Consider the following 25,575-nt stretch of genomic DNA (forward strand, 5'->3'; position numbering starts at 1 on the left):
ATTGTAAAACAGTTATACCCAAATAAAGAGGTTAAAATAAATAAATAAATAAATATGAAGGCATGTTGTATTTTGCAAATGCCTTTTCTGCATCTATTGATATAGTCATTGGATTCTATCATTCATTCTGTTAATATGATGTATCACATTTATTGATTTGCATATGTTAAACCATCCTTGCATCCCAGGGATAGATCCCATTTGATTTTTTTTTTTTTTTTTTTTTTTTTGGTACACGGGCCTCTCACTGTTGTGGCCTCTCCCATTGCGGAGCACAGGTTCTGGACGCGCAGGCTCAGCGGCCATGGCTCACGGGCCTCGCCGCTCTGCGGCATGTGGGATCTTCCCGGACCGGGGCACGAACCCATGTCCCCTGCATCAGCAGGCGGACTCTCAACCACTGCGCCACCAGGGAAGCCCTTGGTGAATGATTTTAATGTGCTGTTGAATTTGGTTTGCCAGGAGTTTGTTGAGGACTCTCCATCTATGTTCATCAAAGATAATGGCCTGTAATTCTTTTCAATGTAGTATTCTTGTCTAGCTTTGATATCAGGCTAATACTGGCCTTATAAAATGAGTCTGGGAGTGTTCCCTCCTTTGCAACTTTTTGGAAGAGTTTGAGAAGGACTGGTATTATTTCTTTAAATGTCAAATAGACAGCAATACAATAAAATTTGATGTTGAAAGGGGTACTGTTGTGGGGTACTGAATACATCCAATATTGTATTGCTGTCTGTTTCTCCCTTCAGTTCTGTTAATACTTGCTATCTTTAGGTGCTCTGATGTTGGGTGACATATATTTACAACTGTTTTTTGCTCTTGATGAATTGACCCCTTTATCACTACATAATCACCTTCTTTGTTTGTCCTTATAGTTTTTGACTTAAAATCTATTTTGTCTGATATAAGAAAAGCTGTCATTGACATCTTTTGGCTTCCATTTACATGGAATATCTTTTTCTATTCCTCTGCTTTGAGCCCATGTTTACCCTTAAAGATGTAGTGAGTCCCTTATAGGCAGCATATAGGGGGTCTTGTTTTTTATCCACCAGCCACCCTATGTCATTTGAATGGAGAATTTACTCTATATACATTTAAAGTAATTATTGACAGGTAATGACTTACTAAAGCCATCTCACTAATCTTCTGGCTCTTCTGTTGTTCCTTTGTTACTTTCTTCCTCTCTTGTTGACTTCCTTTGTGATTTGATGGATTTCTCTGGTGGTATGCTTTGTTTCTTTTCTCTTTAACTCCTGTGTTTCTACTATAGGTGTTTGCTTTGTGGTTACAATGAGGCTTACATGAAACATCTTAAAGTTATAACAGTCTATTTTAGGCTGATAACTACTTAACATCAATTGCATATAAAAACTCTACACTTTAACTCCCCCCACTACATTTTATGCTTTTGACATCACAATTTACATTTTATACTGTGCATCCATTACAAATTATTGTAGCTATCATTATTTTGAATACTTTTGTCTTTTCACATTTATACTAGAGTTAAGTGTTTCACACACCATTACAGTATTAGAGTATTCTGAATTTCACTATATACCTACCTTTACCAGTGTTTTATACTTTCATATGTTTTCATGTTATTAACTAGCATCCTTTGATTTCAGCTTAAAGAACACCCTTTAGCATTGTTTGTAAGGCCAATCTAGTAGATCTAATGGTTATGAACCCCGCACAACTTTTGTTTTTCTAGGAAAGTCTTTATCTCTCCCTCACATCTGAAAGACAACTTTACCAGGTAAAGTATTCCTGGTATTTTTTCCCTCAGCACTATGAATATATCACCCCTTCTCTCCTGGCTTGTTAGGCTTCTGCTGTGAAACCGCTGATAGCCTTATGGCTAAAAATACATATTTTAAATGAATGCTGATTTAATTAAATGGGGGTTCCTTTGCATCTATTATATTTATTTAATGTACTAAATCTACTGGGTGCACACAACACAACCTCTGCCATTGTGCCACTCTCCTGATGATCTGAATTTCAAGAGGAGCAACATAAACACGGAAAACAGTGTAAAACTTCAGGAGTAGCATCCTGAAGAGACTGTTCTCTAAGTCTTGCTATCCAGATTCACAGAGCTACTCCAGCTGCTATCCTTTCTGAAAACTAGTACCGTAGCTTTTCATTTAGAGCCTACCTGTTTTACATACTTAATGAAACTGCTCTCAATGTCTGCTAGCCATAGATAAGACAAACCTTTGGGCTACAAAAGATTCCAAGCTGCTGCTGTCCTGCGGTGCTCTCTGAACAGAGAATTCCCATCTTGTAACTGAGTGACATGATCTAGACACGAGTCTCCTCTCTGCTACCCCTCTCCCCAAAGAGTTCAAGTACCCTTTCCCCCTTCTGGTTGTGGCCCTGCACTGCTGTCTCTGAAAGGTCTACTTCTGTGACAGATTTCCTTTGCAACTTGTCAGAGCTCTGCCTAAATAAAGCTCATTATGTGCTACTACTATCTCATGGTCATGTCTTTTATCAGCCCTAAAATCCTCTAGTTTACTACAAATGTATAAGTTTTTCAGTGAAACTTTATAAAAAGTAGCAACAATACCTGAATCATTTTAAGAATGAGAAAACCCAGATATCAAGAAATACTTTAAAAGATAACTGAAAATACGAAAATTTTTAAAGTTCTCGTAAAAACATTCCCACAGATGGATTATTCAAGCAATTTCACTCCCTGGCAACCAAATTAAACAAGAAGTACTTCAGTACAAATGGTACAAGTTTTTCAAGAAGCAGATAATATACCCTGTGAAGCACTGAGAGCACAGTTATGCTCCCAAGTATGGCAGGATGCAATGAAGAAGGTACATGATAGAAACACAATGCATGTCCTCTGATTAAGAGGCCCTCAACTCCTGGTTGATATTTTCTAAGGTACAGCCCCAAGTCCCAGTCCTGCTAATCTAACCAAGCACTGGGAAGATATCTAGGAGAAATTTGACCATTTTAATGCACAACACCACCCATGTAGTATTGCTACCTAAGATGCTTAAGCTGACTCTAACCTTGAGGAAACAGACAAATACAAATTGAGGGACATTTTGCAAAACAACTGACCTCGGCACTTCAACAAAGTCAATGCCATGAAAAGAAAAAAGAAAACCAAGGCTGGAGAACTGTTCTAAATTAAAAGAGATTATGACATGACAATGATAAAATATAATATTTAATTCTTGATTGGATCCTGGACCACACCCCACCCGACCCCCAAAAAACCAACCAAATGAAAACAGCTATAAAGGACATTCATGGGACAATTAGGGAGACATCTGAATATGGACTATATATTTTATAGTACTATTATATCAATGTTACATTTCCTGAGTGTAATAATTATACTGTGATTATGTTAGAGAATGTACTTTTTCTTAAGATGTATATACTAAAATATTGAGCAGTTCCTGCATTCCAGTATCCGCAACCTATTATCTTTTGTATTCCCAGACATTAGAGTGTAGAATGCTTTAATGCAGTGATTATTCTGGGTTATATCAGTATTTCCTCCTTTTTTTCTTTCACTCTTCAAATATGTGTCTAAAATTCCCTATATTAAATTCTATTTCATAAAGTGACTCATAAGTTTCTCTTTTCCTGACTAAACCCTAACTTACCAGAAGGATACTCTGATGCTAACTCAACCTCTGGTCAAAAACATAATTTCTAGTACCAAAAGCTACATAGACACTACCTTAAATTTTATATTTTAAAATGATTAATTTTAAAATACGAAATCACAATCTAATAATAATACATATTACTTTTAAAAATAAGACATGACAGTAAAGAATTTTTTAAAATCACCCAAAATCTGAACATGCAAAAACAACAAATGTTAACATTTTGATATATTTACATCTTGTCTCTCCTCTATTCAGAGATTGCTTTTGTTTCACAAATTTGTGACCAAACTACATACCCATTTTCTACACTGTCCTTTTATCCTTAGGTATGCCTTTACAGTTTTTTCAATTTCTATTTGCAGAAAGAGAAGATTTTAAAAGTCTCCCTCACTTTCACATACAGAAACAAAATGACAAGATTTATCACTAACTCCTATCCTCTCATCAAGGACTATTCTCAAAATAGTACATCATTTTTAAAAAACATGCTGCATGCATAATTGTTTTATAAAATTTGTAACAAATTACCTTTCCAGTATACAGGAAAAGAGATTAAAGTTGTCAGTATTTTAAGATAAAATTATGTCCTCAGAATTATATATGATAAAGCAGGTATATTTTTTGCAGGAAAACATGCCAATAGCATATTTTATACTATGAACCAAAAAGAAAACAGCCTTCCTCTGCAAACAATAAAAATTATAAATAAATTTAGCAAAGCCAACTACTCACCCCCTATTACTGACAATTGCTTTTTTCAAATGAATGTAATTTGCAGGAAAGATCCCCTGTAAAAGAGAAAAGATTTCCCATTAGAAAAAGTAATTTGTGATTAACATCTCATATAGACTAAAACAGCAGCCAGATTTCATCATGGAACTACTCTAACAACAACACAGTAGATCTTTTAATATAGCAACCACTTTACATATTAATTAAGAATACAGGGTTTCCCTCGTGGCGCAGTGGTTGAGAGTCCGCCTGCCGATGCAGGGGACGCGGGTTCGTGCCCCGGTCCGGGAGGATCCCATGTGCCGTGGAGCGGCTGGGCCTGTGGGCCATGGCCGCTGGGCCTGCGTGTCCGGAGCCTGTGCTCCGCAACGGGAGGCCACAACAGTGGCCTCCCGCAACAACAACAACAAAAAAAGAATACAAAGTTGCACAAACTATACTCAACAGGAATTTCACTGTCATTTGCAATCAGAGTCTATCCTTAGGGAAAAAACAACTGTGATGTTAAGCAACCACCAAAAAACAATTTTTTTTAAGTTTTAGAAATATTCCATCAAATCACTCTTAGGATATAGACTTAACGTACAGAGCTTGACACGTATCTATAAAATGACATCATCATCTAACCAACAATTTACAGATTATCCAGCTCTGAGCTAGAGAAAGAATTCTCACATTCTGGGTAACATTTGTATTCACAAGAATAAATCAATTTGGGAGCTTCTATAAATATTTCTTCTTTTACTCTTTCCAAATGGTTTCCACTTTGGTATTTGCCATAATTTGATTTCAATTCCTAAGGGATAAAAAATGTATTCTGTTTTAGAAAACAAATGTTTTCCAATCAATGTTTCACTCTTTTTCCTAATGTATAAAACTCCCTTCAAATAAAACACAGATGGCCTATTTTTTAAATACTCTTTGGCCCACACCATTATCAGTAATAAACTCAATCTATACCACACAAACCCATCTGCAGCTGGACTACAGTAATGCATTGTACAGTTTTCAGTGTACAGATCTTTCACCTCCTTGGTTAAATTTATTCCTAAGTATTTGATTATTCTAATGCTACTGTGAATGGGATTGTTTCCTTTATTTCTTTTTCAGATATTTCATTGATAGTGCATAAAAACACAACTAAATTCTCTGTGTTCATTTTATATCCTGCAATTTTACTGAATTTATTGATTAGTTCTATTTCTTGGGGGAATCTTGAGGATTTTCTATGTGTCATATCATATGCAAACAAATAAAATTTTACTTCTTTACTCATTTTGATGCCTTTTATTTCCTTTTCTTACCTGACTGCTCTAGCTAGGACTTCCAGTACTATGTTGAATAGGTGTGGTGAGAGTGGGCACCCTTGTCTTGTTCCTCATCTTAGAGGAAAAGTTTTCAACTTTCACCACGGAGTATGACATTAGCTGTGGGCTTATCACATATGGCCTTTATTAGGTTGAGATGTGTTCCTTCTAAACCCAATTTGTTTTCAGTTTTATTCATGTAAGGATGTATTTTGTCAAAAAACTTTGCATATAATTGAGATGATCATATGATTTTTATCGTTCATTCTATTGATGCAGTATAGCACACTCACTGATTTGTGAATGTTGAACCATCCTTGCATCCCTTGCATTAATCCCACTTAATCATGGTGTATGACCCTTTTCATATGCTATCAAAATTGCTAATTTTTTTTTTTTTTTTTTTTTTTTTTTTTTTTTTTTTTTTTTTTTTTTTTTTTTTTTTTTTGCGTTACGTGGGGCTCTCACAGTTGTGGCCTCTCCCGTTGCGGAGCACAGGCTCGGGACACGCAAGCTCAGCAGCCATGACTCACGGGCCCAGCCGCTCCGCGGCATGTGGGATCTTCCCGGACCGGGGCACGAACCCGTGTCCCCTGCATCAGCAGGCAGACTCTCAACCACTGTGCCACCAGGGAAGCCCAAACTGCTAATATTTTGTTGAGAGTTTTTGCATCTATATTCATCAGGCGTAATGACCTGTATTTTTCTTTTCCTACACTGTCCTTATGTGGCTTTGGTATCAGAGTAATGAAATGAATCTGAAAGTGTTCCCTCCGCTTAAATTTTTGGAATAGTTTGAGAAGGACTGGTGTTAATTCTTCTTTAAAGTTTAGTAGAATTCCCCAGTGAAGTCATCTGGTCCTGAACTTTTCTTTGTTAGGAGGTTTTTTATTACTGATTCAATCTCCTTATTGATTATTGGACTATTCAGAGGTTCTATTTCCTCATGATTCATTCTGGATAGGTTGTAATTTTCTAGGAATTTATCCATTTCTTCTAGGTGGTCCAATTTGTTAGCATACGATTGTCATAGTAGTCTCTTATAATCCTCTGTATTTCTGTGGTATCATTTGCAATGTCTCCTCTTTCATTTCTCATTTTGAGTCTTTTTTTTCCCCCTCAGTCAATTTTGTTTATCTTTTAAAAGAACCAGCTCTTAGTTACATTGATCTTTTCTCTTGTTTTTTGGTCTCTTTTTCATTTATTTTCACCCTGATCTTTGTTATTTCCTTGATTCTGCTAAATTTGGGCATAGTTTCTTCTTCTTTTTTCTAGTTTCTTCAGATGTAATGTAAGGTTGTTTATTTAACGTCTTTTTTTTTTTGGTCTTACTGTAGGCATTTATCACTATAAACTTCCCTCTTCAAACTGCTTTTTCAGTATCCCACAGGTTTTGGCATACTGTGTTTCTGTTTTCACTTGTGTAGAGATTTCTTTTTAATCTCTTCTCTGGTCCACTGGTTGTTCAGAATGTGTTAATTTTCATATATTTGTGAATTTTCCAGTTTTCTTGCTGTTACTGATTTCTAGTTTCATACCACTGTGGTCAGAAAAGATACATGGTATGATTTCAATATTCTTAAATTTGCTAAAGCCTTGTTATATGACCTATTCTAAAGAATGTTCCATTTACAATTGAGAAGAACATGTACTCTGTTGCTGATGGATTGAATATTCTATATATGTCTGTTAATTATATTTGGTCTAAAATATAGTTCAAGTCCAACATTTCCTTGTTGATTTTCTGTCTGGATGATCTATCCAGTGCTGAAAATGGGGTGCTGAAGGCCCCTATTATTATTGTATTGTTATCTACTTCTCCCTTCAAATCTATTAGTATTTGCTTAATATATTTAGGGGCTCCATTTTGGGTGAACATATGTTTATGATTGTTATACCTTCTTGATAAATTGACCCCTCCTTTATCATTATGTAATGACTTTCTTTGTCTCTAGTTCATTTTTGGCTTAAAGTCTATTTATCTGATATAAGTATAGCTCCCTGGGCTCTCTATTAGTTTCCCCTTGCACAAAATATCTTTTTCAGTACGTTAACTTTCAACCTACATGTGTCCTTAAAGCTGAAATAAGTCTCTTGTAGGCAGCATGTAGTTGGGTCTTGTTTTTTTTAATACATCAAGCCACTCTAGGCCTTATGATTGGAGAATTCAATCCATTTACATTTAGAGTAATTATTGATAGGTAAAGACTTACTAATGCCATCTTATTAATTGTTTCTGGCTGTTTTATAGTTCCCTTATTCCTTTCTTCCTTTCTTGCTGCCTTCCTTTGTGAATTTATGATTCTTCCACAGTGGTATGCTTTGATTCCCATAACTTTATCTTTTGTGAATCACTCTCGATTTTTGCTTTGTGGTTACCATGGACATCAAGGCCACGAGTAATGTATTTTATATATTGGCTCATAATAAACTATAACCTATGCCAACAGAGAAATCTAATATGTGAAAATATGGGATTGAAAATAGGATAAAACACATGACCACATATAACCAAACCTAAATGATGACAACTGGTTACCTGTAAGGGAAGAATTAATAGTAAAAAGTTTAAAACACACAGAATTAGCATATAGTTCTAAGAAGCTGGAAGAAGACATATTTTTCACTATTCTTCCTGCTAAGTACAATGTAAAACTCTGGACATTATATATATAACATGCATATGGATATACAAAATAAACATAAAAATATACATCATATGTCATATATATAACATGTGTGTCATATATATATATATATATATATATATATGGACATAAAAGTATTTTTAAAAATTGGAAGACTCTGAAAGGTGAAGAGAAGAAGGCAAACCAACTGGGGTTGAGATGCAAGAAATAGCACAGTGGTGAACTCCCTAGCTTTTCTTTTGCCTTATGTATCCACTACTTAAAGCTAAAAAAGCTGGAGACCTGGAAACACCAAAAGGCACAAACAAAAAAAGACCCCCCAAACCCCTGCTCTTTCTAGTTTAAGAACCAGGAAAGGATCCACCTATCAAAACAAAAAACTTTTCAATAACAACCGCTATATTGCTTCCAAATACCACCCAAAAAAAGCAATGGCCCAACTCCCACCCACACAAGCAAGGTCAATTGGAGGGACTGAACTTTGACCCTCATCAGGCTGTAATGAGAGACCCAAACTGGTACAGTATCAGAGAAAACCAAGTTGGGAGCCAAGACCTTCTATGCCAGTAGCCAATAATAAGCCACCAGCACACTGGCAGTGAAGACTACTTGGGGGCACCTGACTTGTTAGGGGGCACCCCTAACAAGTATTAATGAGATTCCCTCCATCACCCTGTTGTGCTGGTATAAGAAGAGGCCAAGGGGAGAGCTGAAACTTTCACCATCACTAAGAAATAACAAGACCACCACCCTCCTCCTGGTGTCATTGAAGGCCACATGGGGAGCAGTAAGGAAGTACTACAATGCCTTCCAACCAGTGAATAATCAGTGGAACACTAGTAGGAAGCTGGAATTCCCACACAAGGAAAAACAAGGAGCCTTCACCCTTTGGTGTCAACAGAGGCTGAGTGGGAAACATGGGATTCAAACCCCCTTGGCAGTAATGAGGTAAAACCCCTCTTCCCTATGCAGAAGCACTGTCACAAAATGCCAGGTAAAATTGAAGGTTTAAATAAAATGCAGAGTCTCATACCATACTACCCAAAGGTCCAGGCTTCAGTTGAAAATCAGTCATCATACCAAGAACCAGGAATCAAAGGGTATCAAAGGGACATGGATCCTACTAACTACTTCATGGACTCCATCAGGAAGCCTGTCCATGAGCCAATGGAGATGCCTCACACCTACAGATCTTCCCAAGTGGCCCATGAGCATCCCCAATGCTCTGCACACTCCATCACACTCCCTAACTCTGTGGCCAGTTCCCTGGGCACACCACCAAGGGTGGCAATGAGTGCAAGCCTTTGTACATGGCTACTAAGCACATGCAGAAAGCCATTCAATTCTGCAGAATTGGGAGAAGCACATAAACTTAAGCATGCAGCACCACCCTAGGTGAAGCAAACAAGAGACTGGCAGCAACCAGCCTAACTTTGCAGGATTGAGCAAAAGCATACAATCTTAGAAATTCCACCCCAAAACAGAGAACAAGAAGTGTGGAGTAGGTGCATACATAGCAAAGGTCTAAGAAAGCCTCAGAATAACCAGCAGGGCTGACAGAAGATACTTCTCTACCGAAGAGAGTCAGTAAAAATGGAGGAGGTGACTGCTTCTTCAAACGGACAGACAGCAATGCAAGACTTCAAGGAACATGAAAAATAAAGGAAACGTGATACCATAAAAAGGGCACACAACAATTTTCCAGTAACCAACTCCAAAGAAATGAATCTGTGATGTGTCCAATAAAAAAGTCAAAATAGTTGTTTTAAGAAAGCTCAACAAACTATAAGAAAACACAGAAAGATCATTCAATGAAATCAAGGAAACAATACACAAGTAAGAAGTTTAAAAGATGCACAGAAATCATAAAAAAAGAACCAAACAGAAATTCTGGAACTGAAGATTACAATGAATTGAATGAAAACTGCAATAGAGAATATCAACAGCCAACTTGATCAAAAAGAAAAAAAAACTTAGTGAGATTGAACACAGTAACCTTGAGATCATCCAGTCAGAAGAGAACAAAAGAAAAAAATTTTTAAGAGCAAAAAAAGTCCATATGAATTACAGAATACCATAAGGGGAAGCAATCTATGTAGTATTGCAGTTCCAGAAAGACAAGGGAGGGAGAAAGGGTTAGAGGGCTCATTTAAAAAAATATGGGCTGGGCTTCCCTGGTGGCGCAGTGGTTGAGAGTCGGCCTGCCGATGCAGAGGACACGGGTTCGTGCCCCGGTCCGGGAAGATCCCACGTGCCGCGGAGCGGCTGGGCCCGTGGGCCATGGCCGCTGATCCTGTGCGTCCGGAGCCTGTGCTCCGCAACGGGGGAGGCCACGGCGGTGAGAGGCCCGCATATCGCAAAAAAAAAAAAAAAAAAAATATGGGCTGAGAACTTCCCAAATCTTGGGAGATTTGGACATCCAAGTTCACGAAGCTAGGTCTCCAACAACATTCAACCCTAAAAGGTCAATTCCAAGACACATTATAATAAAACTAACTCAAATCCAAGACAAAGAGAATTTCAAAAGCAGCAAGAGAAAAAAAGGTAACTAAGTTAACTTGTAACTAATCAGGTAAACCCAATAAGGCTATCAGTAGTACTCAGCCAGGCAAGGAAACAGTGGAATAATACATTCAAAGTACTGAAAGAAAAAAACTGCCAACTAAGAAAACTGGCAAAGATGTCTTCCAAAATTGGAGAAATGACTTTCCAAGACAAACAAAAACTGAAAGAGTTCATCACCACTAAACCTGCCTTATAAGAAATGATGAAAGGAATTCTTCATCTGAAATAAAAGGACATAATTAGTAACATCAAAGCATGTGAAAATACAAAACACAGTGATAAAGATAAATATATAGTTAAATTCAGAATACTCTAATACTGTAATATGGCAACATATTAATCAATTAACTAGGGGGCTTCGCTGGTGGTGCAGTGGTGGAGAATCCACCCGCCTATGCAGGGGACATGAGTTAGAGCCCTGGTCCGGGAAGATCCCACATGTCATGGAGCAACTAAACCCATGCGCCACAACTACTGAGCCTGCACTCTAGAGCCTGCGAGCCACAACTACTGAAGCCCATGTGCCTAGAGCCTGTGCTTCACAACAAAAGCCACCACAGTGAGAAGCCTGCACACCGCAAAAAAGAGTAGCCCCCGCTCACCACAACCAGAGAAAAGCCCATATGCAGAAACAAAGACCCAATGCAGCCAAAGATTAAATTAAATTAATCAATTTACTATAAAAGTTAAAAGACAAAAGAATTTAAAATAACTATACCTACAACAATTTGTCAATAGATATATAAGAAGATGTAGATTGTGACATAAATATAAAATGTGGAAAAGAGGAATAAAAGGGAAGAGTTTTTATAAGAGTTTGACGTTAAGATGTTATCAGTGTAATAAAACAGGCTGTTGTAAGACATCTTATGTAAACTTCATGGTAACAATAAAGAAAAATCTGCTGTAATACACAAAAGGATGGCACTAGTAAATGAATTAAATTCACCAATCAAAAGGTATACAGTCACTGAATGGATTTAAAAATATAACCCACCTATATGCTGCCTACAAGAAATTCAACTCACCATTAAGAATAAACATAGGCTCAAAATGAAGAAATAGAAAATGATATTCCATACAAATGTAAATCAAAAGAGAGCAGGGGTAGCTAGACCTATATCAGACAAAACAGACTTCAAGTCAAAAACCGGACACCATAAAGAATGATTATTTAATGACCAAGGGGTTAATTCATCATGAGAATATAAAAACTGTAAATACATGTGCACCAAACAACAGAACACCTAAATATATTAAATACTAACAGAGCTGAAGGGAGAAATAGACAACAATATAAAAACAGTAAGGGATTTCAATACACACTTTCAACAATGGATGGACCTTAAAACCAGGAAATCAGTAAGAAATCATCAGACTTAAATTATACTTTAAACCAAATGATCAGAAATACACAGAACATTCTATTCAACAGCAGCATTCTTCTCCTGCACACATGGAATATTCTCCAGGAGAGATAACATGTTAAATCACAAAGCAAGCTCAAGTCTTAACAAACTCAAAAAACTGAAATTATATCTTTTCTAACAATAATAATGTGAAACTAGAAATAAATCACAGGAAGAAAACTGGAATATAAAAAAATATGTAGAAATGAAACCACACCATCCTGAAAAACCAATGTATCAAAGCAGGAATCAAAAGAGAAATCAGCCTGTGTCCTCTAAGATGGGCGGATAGTACTTCCCTCAGGGTCCATGCATGAGGAGGGTAACAGATATGTCTATGGCAGGCGTAGCAGTAACTCTTAGCATGTGGCCTGTCTCTGGTTGGGTTGTAAATCTAGAAGGCAGGACCAAGACTGTATTCTTCACAGTCACATTGGGACAAAGCAGAAACTAACTGTATGCACCTGAAACCTTCTTACCCAGTAGCCCCCAGGCAGGTTTACCTTAACATCGTTCTTCCTGTTCCCCGTCCTGCTCAGGGCTCCAGAGAGGTAGGTCTCAGGGCTTCCACCAATCACCTGCTCTGGGGAGTTTTTTGTAAACTCCACTTACTGCTCTTAAAATTGTGTGACCAGTTCAACCATGTAGGAAACGATCCTGAAGTCCACCACCACATAATCACTGTTGATGCTGTGATGCTGTATTTTTCTAAAATGCACATGTGTGTTTGTGTGTGTTTTTTAAAACAGGTGTCCAACTGTATGTATGGTTTCTATCCAGATCTTTTCACTTAACATGTGAATTTCTGTATCATTAAATATTTTTCAGAATGTGAAAAAAAGAGAAATCAAAAAATAACTTTACACAAGTAAAAGTGGAAATACAACATATGAACATTTATGGGATGCATAAAAAGCATTTCTAAGATGAAAGTTTATAGTGATAAATGCCTACATTAAGAAAAAAGAAAAACCTCAAAAAACAACCTAACTTTATATCTCAAGGAAATAAAAAAAAGAACAAATTAAGCCCAAAGCTAGCAAAAAAGATCAGAGGAAAATAAATGATAATAAACATAAACATAAAATAAACTTTAAAAAACAGAAAAGATCAAAGAAATTAAGACCTAGCTTTTTGAAAAAATAAACAAAATTGAAAAACCTTTAACTAGACAAAGAAAAAAAGAGAAAAGAATCAAATAAATAAAATTGAAAATGAAAGAGGAGACACTACAACTGATACAACAAAAATACAAAGGATTGTAAGAGACTACTATGAACAATCATACATCCACAAACTGGATGACCTAGAAGAAATGGATAAATTCCTAGAAACATACACCCTACCAAGATTGAATCATAAAGACAGAGAAAATCTGAACAAATCAATTACAAACAAGGAGAGTGAATCGGTAATTTAAAACCTCTCAAAAAAGAAAAGTCCAGTACCAGATGGTTTTACTGGTGAGTTCTACAAAGATTTAAAGAAGAATTAATACCAATTCTTCTCAGAGTCATCCAAAATAACTTAATAAAAGGGAACAATTCCAACTCATTTTACAAAGCCAGCATTACCTTGATATCAAAGCCAGACAAGGACACCACAAGAAAAGAAAATTACAGGTCAATATTCTGATGAACATAGATGCAAAAAAAATTCTCAACAAAATATAAGCAAATCAATTTCAACGTGACATTCAAAGAATCAAACATTGTTATTAAGTTGGATTTATCAGTCAAATGCAATGATAGTTCTACATATGCAAATCAATAAGGATACACCATATTAACAAAATGAAGGATAAAATCATATGATCATCGCAATAAATGAGGAAAAAGCATTTGACAAACTCAACATTTCCCTCATTACTAGTGATGCTGTGCCTGCTAGCCATCTGCACTTCCTCTTTGGAAAAACGTCTATTCAGTTCTTCTGCCAATTTTTTAATCGGATTTCTTTTTTAATGTTGAGTTGTATAAGCTATTTATATATGTTAGATATTAATCCCTTTTCAGTCATATCACTTGCAAATATCTTCTCCCATGCAATAAGGTATCTTTTCATTTTGTTGCTGGTTTCCTTTGCTATGCAAAAGCTCTGAAGTTTAATTAGGTCCCATTTGTTTATTTTTGCTTTTGTTTCCTTTGTTTTAGGAGACAGATCCAAAAAAATATTGCTGCAATGTATGTCAAAGAGTGTTCTGCCTATGTTTTCCTCTAGGAGTTTTAATAGTATCCAGTCTTACATTTAATCCATTTTGAGTTTATTTTTGTATAAGATGCTAGAGAATGTTCTTATTTCATTTTTTACATGGAGCTGTCCAGTTTTCTCTGCACCAATTACTGAAGAGACTGTGTTTTCTCCATTGTATACTCTTGCCTTCTTTATCATAGATTAACTGACCATAAGTGTGTGGGTTTACTTCTGGGCTCTCTACTCTGTTCCACTGATCTATGTGTCTGTTTTTGTGCCAGTACCATATTACTTTGATTACTGCAGCTTTGTAGTATAGCCTTAAGTCAGGGACCATGATCCCTCCAGCTCTGTTCTTCTTTTTCGAGATTGTTTTGGCTATTCAGTGTCTTTTGTGTTTCCATATGAAGTTTAAATTTATCTGTTCTAGTTCTGTAAAAAATGCCATTGGTATTTTGATAGGGATTGCATTCAATCTCTAGACTGCCTTGGGTAGTACAGTCATTTTAACAATATTAATTCTCCCAATCCAAGAACATGGTATGTATCTTTCCATCTGTTTGTGTCGTCTTCAATTTCTTTTATCAGTGTCTTACAGTTTTCTGAGCATGGGTCTTTTACCTCCTTGGGTAGGTTTATTCCTAGGTGTTTTATTCTTTTTGAAGCAATGGTAAATGGGATTGTCTACTTAATTTCTCTTTCTGATAGCTCGTTGTTAGAGTATAGAAATGCAACACATTTCTGTATATTAATTTTGGACCCTGCAACTTCACGAAGTTCATTGATGAGCTCTAGTAATTTTCTGGTGGCATCTTTAGGATTTTCTATGCATAGTATCATGTCGTTGGCAAATAGTGACAGTTTTACTTCTGCCTTTCCAATCTGGACTCCTTTTATTTCTTTTTCTTCTCTGACTGCTGTGCCTAGGACTTCCAAAACTACATTGAATAAAAGTGGTGAGAATGGGGCTTCCCTGGTGGTGCAGTGGTTGAGAATCCGCCTGCCAATGCAGGGGACACGGGTTTGTGCCCCAGTCTGGGAGGATCCCACATGTTGCGGAGCGGCTGGGCCCATGGGTCATGGCCGCTGGGCCTGCGCGTCCGGAGCCTGTGCTCTGCAACAGGAGAGGCCACAACAGTGAGAGGTCCTCGTACCGAAAAAAAAAAAAAAAAAAAAAAAGTGGTGAGAATGGACATCTTTGTCTTCTTCCTGATCTCAGAGAAAATACTTTCAGCTTTTCACCATTAAGTATGAAGTTAGCTGTGGGTCTGTCATATATAGCCTTTATTATGTTGAGGTATATTCCCTCTATGCCCACTTTATGGAGAGTGTCTATCATAAATGGTGTTGAACTTTATCAAAAGCTTTTTTCTGCCTCTACTGAGATGATCATATGGTTTTTATTCTTCAATTTGTTAATGTGGTGCATCACACTGATTGACTTGCAGATACCAAAAAATCCCTGCATCCCTGGGATAAATCCCACTTGATCATGGTGTATATCCTCTTAATGTATTGTTGGAGTCAGTTTGCTAATATTTTGTTGAGGATTTTTGCATCAATGTTCATCAGTGACACTGGCCTGTAATTTTCCTCTTTTATGATATCTTTGTCTGGTTTTGATATCAGGGTGAAGCTGGCCTCATAGAATAAGTTTAGAAGTGTTCCTTCCTCTGCAATTTTTTGAAGTATCAGAAGAATGGGTGTTAACTCTTCTCTAAATGTTTGGTAGAATTCACCTGCAAAGCTATCTGGTCCTGGACTTTTGTTTGTTGGGAGTTTTTAAATAACTAATTCAATTTCATCACTGGTAATTGGTCTGTTCATTAGAAAATATGAAATAGAAATTTTTCTTCCTGGTTCAGTCTTAGGAGATTGTATCTTTCTAAGAATTTGTCCACTTCTGTGTTGTTCATTTTATTGGCATACAGTAGTTCATAGCAGTCTCTTATGATCCTTTGTATTTCTGTGGTGTCAGTTGTAACTTCTTTTTTATTTCTGATTTCATCTATGTGGGCCCTCCCTTTTTTTCCTGAGAGTCTGGCTAAAGGTTCATTTATTTTGTTTATCTTTTCAAAGAACCAGCTTTTAGTTCACTGATGTTTTCTACTGTTTTTTAGTCTCTATTTCATTTATTTCTGCTCTGATCTTTATGACTTCTTTCCTTCTACTAACTCTAGGTTTGGTTTGTTCTTCTTTTTCTGGTTGCTTTAGATGCAAGGTTAGTTAGGTTGTCTATTTGAGATTTTTCTTATTTCCTAAGGTAAGCTTGTATTGCTATAAACCTCCTTCTTAGAACTGCTTTTGCTGCAGCCCATGGGTTCTGGATCATTCTGTTTCATTTTCATTTGTCTCTATGTATTTTTTAATTTCCTCTTTGATTTCTTCAGTGATCCACTGGTTGTTTAGTAGCATATTGTTTAACCTCCCTGCATTTGTGTTTTTCTGCAGTTTTTTCTTGTAGTTGATTTCTAGTCTCATAGCACTGTGGTCAGAAAAGATGCTCAATGTGATTTCAATTTTCTTAAATTTACTGAGGCTTGTTTTGTGGCCTAGCAGGTGATCTATCTTGGAGAATGTTCCATGTGCACTTGAAAAAAATGTGTATTCTGCTGCTTTCAGTCCAATCCAAATTCTTGACAAACAATTCCTGTAATCTTGTGGGTCTTGCCTTCATAAGCTTCCCCCATTTTGTAGTCCAGTGGAATACAATTCAAGTGCTGTCTTGGATTTATGCTTCCTGGGCTGCAGTCCTAACAAACCCCAAATAAACTTTTTTTTTTTTTTGGCCTCAACCAGGTCTCCATTCTTGGAATTCTTGGTTAATGATATCCTAGTTTTGATACGGTACTATAGTTTTCTAAGATGTTATCAATAAAGGAAACCAGGCAAAGTGTACACTGGATCTGTTTATATTATTTATTATAAGTGCACATAAATCTTTAATCATCTCAAAAATATAAAGTATAATGATGGAAGAAATTTTTGCATATTGGGGTATGGGGAAGCCATTCTGGTTTATACATGATTTGGCCTGAACTTTATGTCAACTAGAACAGCCTGGCTTACTGTCTGTCACACATACATTGCATATCTGCTTTCACCATTAAAGAAAAGAATGCATTATCTAGAAGTAAAAAGAATGTCCACTTTGAAGATAGGGAAAGATGCCTCCCTTCCTATGACACCAATGCTAGTACTGCTTCAAAGATAAGGTTTTCCTCCCAGATGCCAAGGTCATACGGACTCACTGTGTATGAGCTAATCTGTCTCTTTTGAAACCTTGAAGGAATGGAGCCCTGTCATGTTTGATGATGTTCTTTGTTCTTACAAGATATAAAACTGTGCTGAAAACCGTGCTTCTCTGGAGTGCTTTGGTGGAGGCTGCACTCCAGGCTGGTCCTCAGCTTGGCTTGAATAAAACTCTCTTCTATTCCTTATGATAGATTGCTTACTTATTATTTCTCAACAATAACAACAACAGGATCTGTCTCTGTCTAAAACAACTAGAAGTCTGAAATATATGCCAAATGTTTTTAGACACTGGACAACCAGCAGCACAGGAATATGATCTTGGGAGAAGAAAACAAATGAAATGAGTCATACAATATTCCAACGCTTTTTGCCTAGAGGCCTTTATTGATCAGAGAGTGACAGCACAGATTAAGGCACTGTCACTAAGATTAAAAGCCAAACACCAGTAGGAGAAGGCTGAGAGAGCTGAATTTTGTGGGGCAGAAAACAGAAGGGAATCATGAAGAGAAAGAAGTACAGAATTCTTCAGAGAGATTCCATTGAGTATTTAGCTGAAAACTAAGCTGCAGTTACACAGAATGAGACTCTATGTGGCCAAGGAAAGAGTAACTAATAATTGGCAGCTGTAAGCTGAACAATTTCTAGAGCATACCTAAGCCTGGTACACATTAAAGTTCTAATTGACTACAATGGAAAGAGCTCAGTGAACACATGGTACTTCAAATAAAGATCCAGTAACACTGCATGTTAAAAGTAAGATCAAACAGGGGCTTCCCTGGTGGTGCAGTGGTTAAGAATCTGCCTGCTGTATAACTGATTTAGTTTGTTGTAGAGGGAAAACTAACACACTATTGTAAAACAATTATACTCCAATAAATGTTAAAAAAAAAAAAAAAAAAAAAAAAAAAAAAAAAAAGAATCTGCCTGCCAATGCAGGGGAAACGGGTTCGAGCCCTGACCCGGGAAGATCCCACATGCTGTGGAGCAACTAAGCCCGTGTGCCACAGCTACTAAGCCTGAGCTCTAGAGCCCACAAGCCACAACTACTGAGCCCACATGCCACAACTACTGAAGCCTGCACGCCTAGAGCCCGTGCTCCGCAACAAGAGAAGCCACGACAATGAGAAGACCGCGCACTGCAATGAAGAGTAGTCCCCCACTCACTGCAATGAGAGAAAGCCCATGCACAGCAACAAAGACCCAACACAGCCAAAAATTAATTAATTAATTAATTTTCAAAAGTATACATGCTGATTAATCCTTTTTTTAAAAAAAAAAAAAAAGTAAGGTCAAACAACCCTAGAGTAAAGGCTACTCTAGGCATGCTCTAACAAACCTTAAGGATCAAGCTGAATTACAAGTAAATTAAGTGCCTGCAAAAATGAATTCAATATTTTTAAAGAAGATGACAAAATTCAGATCAAGAAATTCAACAATATAACTTCAAAATTCTAGAAAACAAAACAAAAAAATTTCCAGATATGTAAAACTTTAAACCATAACCAGGAGAAAAAGCAGTTAATAGCAAGAGACCAAAAATGATACATAATGGGAACTAGCAGAAGTTCACAGTGCTATTAAAATTTCTCCAAGATTTAAAAGAAAACATGAACATAAGGCAAGTGCTATCAATAAACAAAATGGAACAAAATGGAAATAACAGAGCTGAAAAACAGAACATCTAAATGAAAACGTTTGAGTTGTTTAATGGCAAATTAGATACGTGAAAGAAAGAGTAGCACACTTTAACACCTAGTGTTAAAACTATCCAAACAGACTTGGGGGAAAAGACCAAAAAATAAATTAAAATAGAAGTAGAAATCTTTGAGATAATATAAAACAGTGTAACATATGTGGAACTGGAGAACCAAAGAGAAGTAGCAATATTTCAGGAAATCATTTAAAAATTTTTCTAAATTAGATGAAAAACATAAACCCACAGATATAAGAAACTCCATGATATAAATTTGGATGAACACACACATACACACACAACACCAAAATATATCATAAGCAAATTGCCCAAAACAATGATAAAGATAAATCATAAGAGCGTCCAGAAATAAAAACAAATATTTAAAAACACTATAGTACAAGAAACAAAGATAAGAATTAATAAAGACTTTTCATTAGAAATACTATAAAGCCAGAAGAAAATGAACTGATATATTTAAAGGGAACTGTATAAATCCACATACATATGGTCACCTTATCTTTGATAAAGGAGGCAAGAACGCACAGTGGAGAAAAGACAGCCTCTTCAATAAGTGGTGCTGGGAAAACTGGACAGGTACATGTAAAAGTATGAAATTAGAACACTCCCTGACACCATACACAAAAATAAAATGGATTAAAGACCTAAATGTAAGGCCAGACACTATCAAACTCTTAGAGGAAGACATAGGCAGAACACTCTATGACATAAATCACAGCAAGATCCTTTTGGACCCACCTCCTAGAGAAATGGAAATAAAAACAAAAATAAACAAATGGGACCTAATGAAACTTAAAAGCTTTTGCACAGCAAAGGAAACCATAAACAAGACAAAAAGACAACCCTCAGACTGGGAAAAAATAGTTGCAAATGAAGCAACTGACAGAGGATTAATCTCCAAAACATACAAGCAACTCATGCAGCTCAATATCAAAAAAACAAACAACCCAATCCAAAAATGGGCAGAAGACCTAAATAGACATTTCTCCAAAGAAGATATACAGACTGCCAACAAACACATGAAAGAATGCTCAATATCATTAATCATTAAAGAAATGCAAATCAAAACTACAATGAGATATCATCTCACACCGGTCAGAATGACCATTATCAAAAATCTACAAACAATAAATGCTGGAGAGGGTGTGGAGAAAAGGGAACTCTCTTGCACTGTTGGTGGGAATGTAAGTTGATACAGCCACTATGGACAACAGTATGGAGGTTCCTTAAAAATCTAAAAATAGAACTACCATACAACCCAGCAATCCCACTACTGGGCATATACCCTGAGAAAACCATAACTCAAAAAGAGTCATGTACCAAAATGTTCATTGCAGCCCTATTTACAATAGCCAGGACATGGAAGCAACCTAAGTGTCCACTGACAGATGAATGGATAAAGAAGATGTGGCACATATATACGATGGAATATTACTCAGCCATAAAAAGGAACCAAACTGAGTTATCTGTAGTGAGGTGGATAGACCTAGAGTGTGTCATACAGAGTGAAGTGAATCAGAAAGAGAAAAAGAAATACCGTATGCTAACACATATATATGTAATCTAAGAAAAAAAATGGTCAGAAGAACCTAGGGGCAAGATGCGAATAAAGATGCAGACCTACTAGAGAATGGACTTGAGGATATGGGGAGGGGGAAGGGTAAACTGGAACAAAGTGAGAGAGTGGCATGGACATATATACACTACCAAACATAAAGTAAACAGCTGGTGGGAAGCAGCCACACAGCACAGGGAGATCAGCTTGGTGCTCTGTGACCACCTGGAGGGGTGGGATAGGGAGGGTGGGAGGGAGGGAGATGCAGGGGAGAAGATATATGGGGACATATGCATATGTATAACTGATTCACTTTGTTATAAAGCAGAAACTGACACACCATTGTAAAGCAATTATACTCTAATAAAGATGTTAAAAATAAAATAAAATAAAATGAAATTAAATAAAGAGAATTGTATACCCAATGAAAATATTTTTGAAAAATAAAGGTGAGTAAATCCAAAGCAAATAAAATGAATAGAATAAAGAGAAGAAATCTGTGAAACAGACCAAAAAAATCCTTTTAAGTCAAAAGTTAAGTTGAGAGGATCAAAACAACAAAAATCTAAATAGATTTGACCAAGAAAAATAGAGGAAACAGCTCCCTGAAGTCTAGAATGAAAGAGGGATCATCACTAAATGTCTTACAGACATTAAAAAATAAATAGCATGAATATCGAGGACAATTCAAAAACATACTGAAATAGAAAAATCTCTTGCAAAATACAACTAATCAAAACTGAGAGAATGAGTTAGACAAAGATACTAAAGATAGACTATAAGCCCCAACCAAAAAGAAAAAAAATTTTAATGACAAATCAGACTTCCTCAAAATTAAAATCTATTCTTCAGGACACAACATTAAGAAAATGAAAAGGCAAACCACACAGTGAAAGAATATATTTACAAGGACTTGTATTCAGAATAGAGTATTCATATAACTCAATAAGAAAACAACCCAATAAAATATGGGTGAAAGATATGGACACTTCACAGAAAAAAAAGAGGTTAAAGGACAATAAACATTTGAAAAGACGTTCAACCTCTTTAGTCATTAGGGAAATAAAAATTAAAAGCAAAAGCAAGAGACCACTAGCTCATCCATTAGAATGTCTAAAATTAAAAGACTGAAAATAAAAAGTGTTGCTGAAAAAGTGGACTAATTGGAAGTCCGATACTTAAATTTATACTTAATTTTGGGAGGGTTCCCACCATTAACTGATAAGAAGTACTCACTGTGCCTCAACTATCTGTAAAAACAACATGGTTTACGCTGCTGAACACCTGCTTTCCTTCCAGGAATGTGGAATTTTGTTACATGCTATGCAGAGGTTGCGTACAGGACCAGTGCCCAATAAAAACTGGCTATGAGTCTCAAACAAGCTTTCCTGATTGGCAACATTTCATATGTGTTGTCACAATACTCCTGGGGGAATTAAGCTTCTCCTGTACGACTCCACTGAGAAAGGACTCTTAGAAGCTTGTGCCTGGTTTCCCCAGACTTACCCCATGCACCTTTGCTGTTCTGATTTGTATCCTTCCACTGTAATTATTCATAGCTTTGAGTACAATTACATAATGAGTCCTTTGGGTCCCCACAGCAAATTTTCAAGTCTAGGGGTCTTGAGGGCCTCCAAACCCAACAACAAATAAGCAGGACACAAAATATCACCTAGCCTTCACTTCCTTCAACTCCCACCATCTTCTCCCCCACTGACAACAACACAAACACACTAATAATAAGATCCATTAATGGAGTACACTTAAAATGTGGCTATTAGGTAAATTCCAGATCACAAACCCACATTTCAGTACTGAATAACAATGATAAAATGTCAATTTTTTTAAAGTTTTCAGTTAGGAGAGCTCCTACTGATGATAATTAGCACTTTCCTTCATTAAAAAAAATCATTAGATTAGGTCTCATTATGACTTGGTGTATGACCAAGTCTGTATTAAAGTGAACCACCATAGTTACAAAGTAAGTTGAGAGACTGAAATGATCATGTACCACAAACTACACATATTTAAAGTGTAGAATTTGATGCTTTGACATATACATACACCAGTGAAACCATGGCACAATTTAAATGATGACATTTAAATCACCCCCCCAAGTTTCCTCATATCTTTTTGTAATCTATCCCTCTCTTCAGGGATAGATTGGCAGGCAACCATGTAACTGGTTTAAGGCATTATAAATTATTAGCATTTTTCCAGAATTTTACCTAAATCAAATTTGAAATGTTCATCAGTCCTCCACTCACAAAATCACCACTACAGCCTTATTTATATTCCCAAGAATCTACTTCCTTCCTTTCACCCATAACCTACTGTGGTAACTACTCTACCTTCTCTCTCTTTATCACTCAACCCACTAGACTCTGGCTTTCTGCCACTATAATACTATGACTACATGGGATTCTCTAAAACATCACCAATGGCCTTCTGTCAAACACAGTGGCCCCTACTCAGTACCCATTCTATTCTACTAGACTACTCCACAGTACTTGAAATAATTAATTACTGTTTTTTAAAAACTTTCTTTTCCTTAGCCAGCTATGACCTCCATTTCTCAAACTCCATGTGCTAGTACCTCTTTTTCTGTCCTCCAAGATGCTGGCAGTCTTTAAAGTCTCATTTCCAGCCCTATGCTATCATAGCAGTTGTTGTTATAGCAACAGAAACAAATATTTACTGTACTATTACCATATGCTAGGCACTATGTTAAGAGCTTCATATAAGCTCATTGATTTCTAACAATTCTACAAGATAAGTAATAATGTTACACTCATTTCAAATTACACACAAAATTAAAAGAGAATAGTATATTGAACCTCCACAAACCTACCACGCAGCTTCAACAATGATCAATGTTTTGCCAACCTTGATTAATTAATACCCACGTACATATTCCTACCCATTGCCATACTTTAGAGCAAATTTCAGAAATTACCCATAAGTACTTAAATATGTATCTTTAACAGGTGCTTACTATTTCTCCAATAAACTCTATTTCATGGTTATACTGTATGGCAAGAGTGAATCTGTGCCTCTGTTAAATGACAGCCCTGTTGCCAAAGAGACATAATCCAAATTCCTTAGGATTCCTTATAGTCTTTGGTATGTAAGACTCTGTAAATATGGATCCAACGTACCTTTCCTGCCTTACCATCCATCACTTTCATCCAGGCACTATGCCCTAGCCAGTTTGGACCATTTAACATGCTGTGCAATTCCACACCTCTATACCTCTATTTTTGCTGTGTAAAACATTCAATAATGTCCTGTTCCTATCTGGCAGAATTCTAGGTATCCAGTTGACAATTCCTACATAAGAACTGATCCTGAAACCACAAAATGAAAGTAAATATAAATTCTCTTGAATTTCATTCCTTTTCTCTTGGGCATATGCTTTATAAAATGCACAAAATTATCATCAAATATCTGTTCTCTTTTTCCATAATTTTATTTTATTCTCCTACTTTTTAATTCACAAAATTTAGTAGTACATATTACCTGCATATTATACTTCTCTTAAACTGTACAATTTTAATATATGGTCACAAAAATATATAACCGAAAGGGCATTTTATAGTAAAACTTTTTATACAAAGAAATGTTTTACCATTTACTCTATTTCTGAATGCTATCTAGTTCAGACACTATTTTATTTGGGCTATTTCAAGTTTTATTATTAGTATAAATTGTACATAACTAAAGACATAGTTTAATAAGTAAACTTTTTCATTTTTCTTTAGCCACTAATAGCTATGAAAAACTATTGAAATTTCTAATTATTGTGATCATAATATTAAGATAAATAAAAGATATATAGGGATGCATTTTTAAATCATTCTATGTGTGTAAAATCACTAAATGATTATCTTTTACAAACATGAAAGAATTTTCAACATAGTTCCATAAACTAGCACTGCCACAGGGTGAAATTTAGTTAATACTGTCTTTCCATCTGTTAATTTTTTTAAGTTTAAGAATATAAATACTAGCTATCAAGAGGTATATACATACATGTTGCTAATAAATGCTAGAATGGAGTTGGTATTACCAAAATACACAACCTCAAAAGTACTACATTAGCCCAAACTAAAAAAATTAAAGGAGTCTGATCAGACAAAAAGAGCTCTAACACTTCTTTTCTTTTTTTCTTTTTATTTTTTGGCTGCGCCGCTCGGCTTGTGGGATCTTAGTTACCCAACCAGGGTTTAAACCCGGGCCACCGCAGTGACAGCACCGAGTCATAACCACTGGACCGCCAGGGAATTCCCTCTAACACTTTAGATTAGTGTCATCTGGTTCCCTCATTTTGATTAGTTTCTCAAATCATTGCTAAGATTAATCACAAAATGGCCTCTCCCACAGGCTCTAAACACCTTTGTTGTAGGAAAAAGAATTTAGAAAATAAGTATGAGATTCTGAGCACTTTTCCTTAACTCTAAAATAGAACTCTGATTAACCTTGAGGTTACAACATGTAGCTATTTCGGTGATCCAGCTGAGGACAGCCTTCTAGCCATCCCTGCCAAC

At 36.2% G+C, this 25,575-nt stretch overlaps 1 protein-coding gene across 9 annotated transcripts in view; it reads right to left on the reverse strand.

The window, feature by feature from the left end:
- The window catches only part of DOCK3 (dedicator of cytokinesis 3), a 445,236-nt gene that overhangs the window by 320,013 nt on the left and 99,648 nt on the right, over positions 1–25,575 (reverse strand). For all 9 annotated transcript variants that reach the window (XM_067044062.1, XM_067044064.1, XM_067044059.1 and 6 more), the window contains exon 4: positions 4,383–4,438. In XM_067044062.1, coding sequence (XP_066900163.1) covers positions 4,383–4,438 — 56 coding nt within the window. The remainder of the gene's footprint in view (positions 1–4,382; positions 4,439–25,575) is intronic.

This window comes from Kogia breviceps, chromosome 10, assembly GCF_026419965.1.
Source record: "Kogia breviceps isolate mKogBre1 chromosome 10, mKogBre1 haplotype 1, whole genome shotgun sequence".
NCBI classification, from domain to species: Eukaryota; Metazoa; Chordata; class Mammalia; order Artiodactyla; family Physeteridae; genus Kogia; species Kogia breviceps.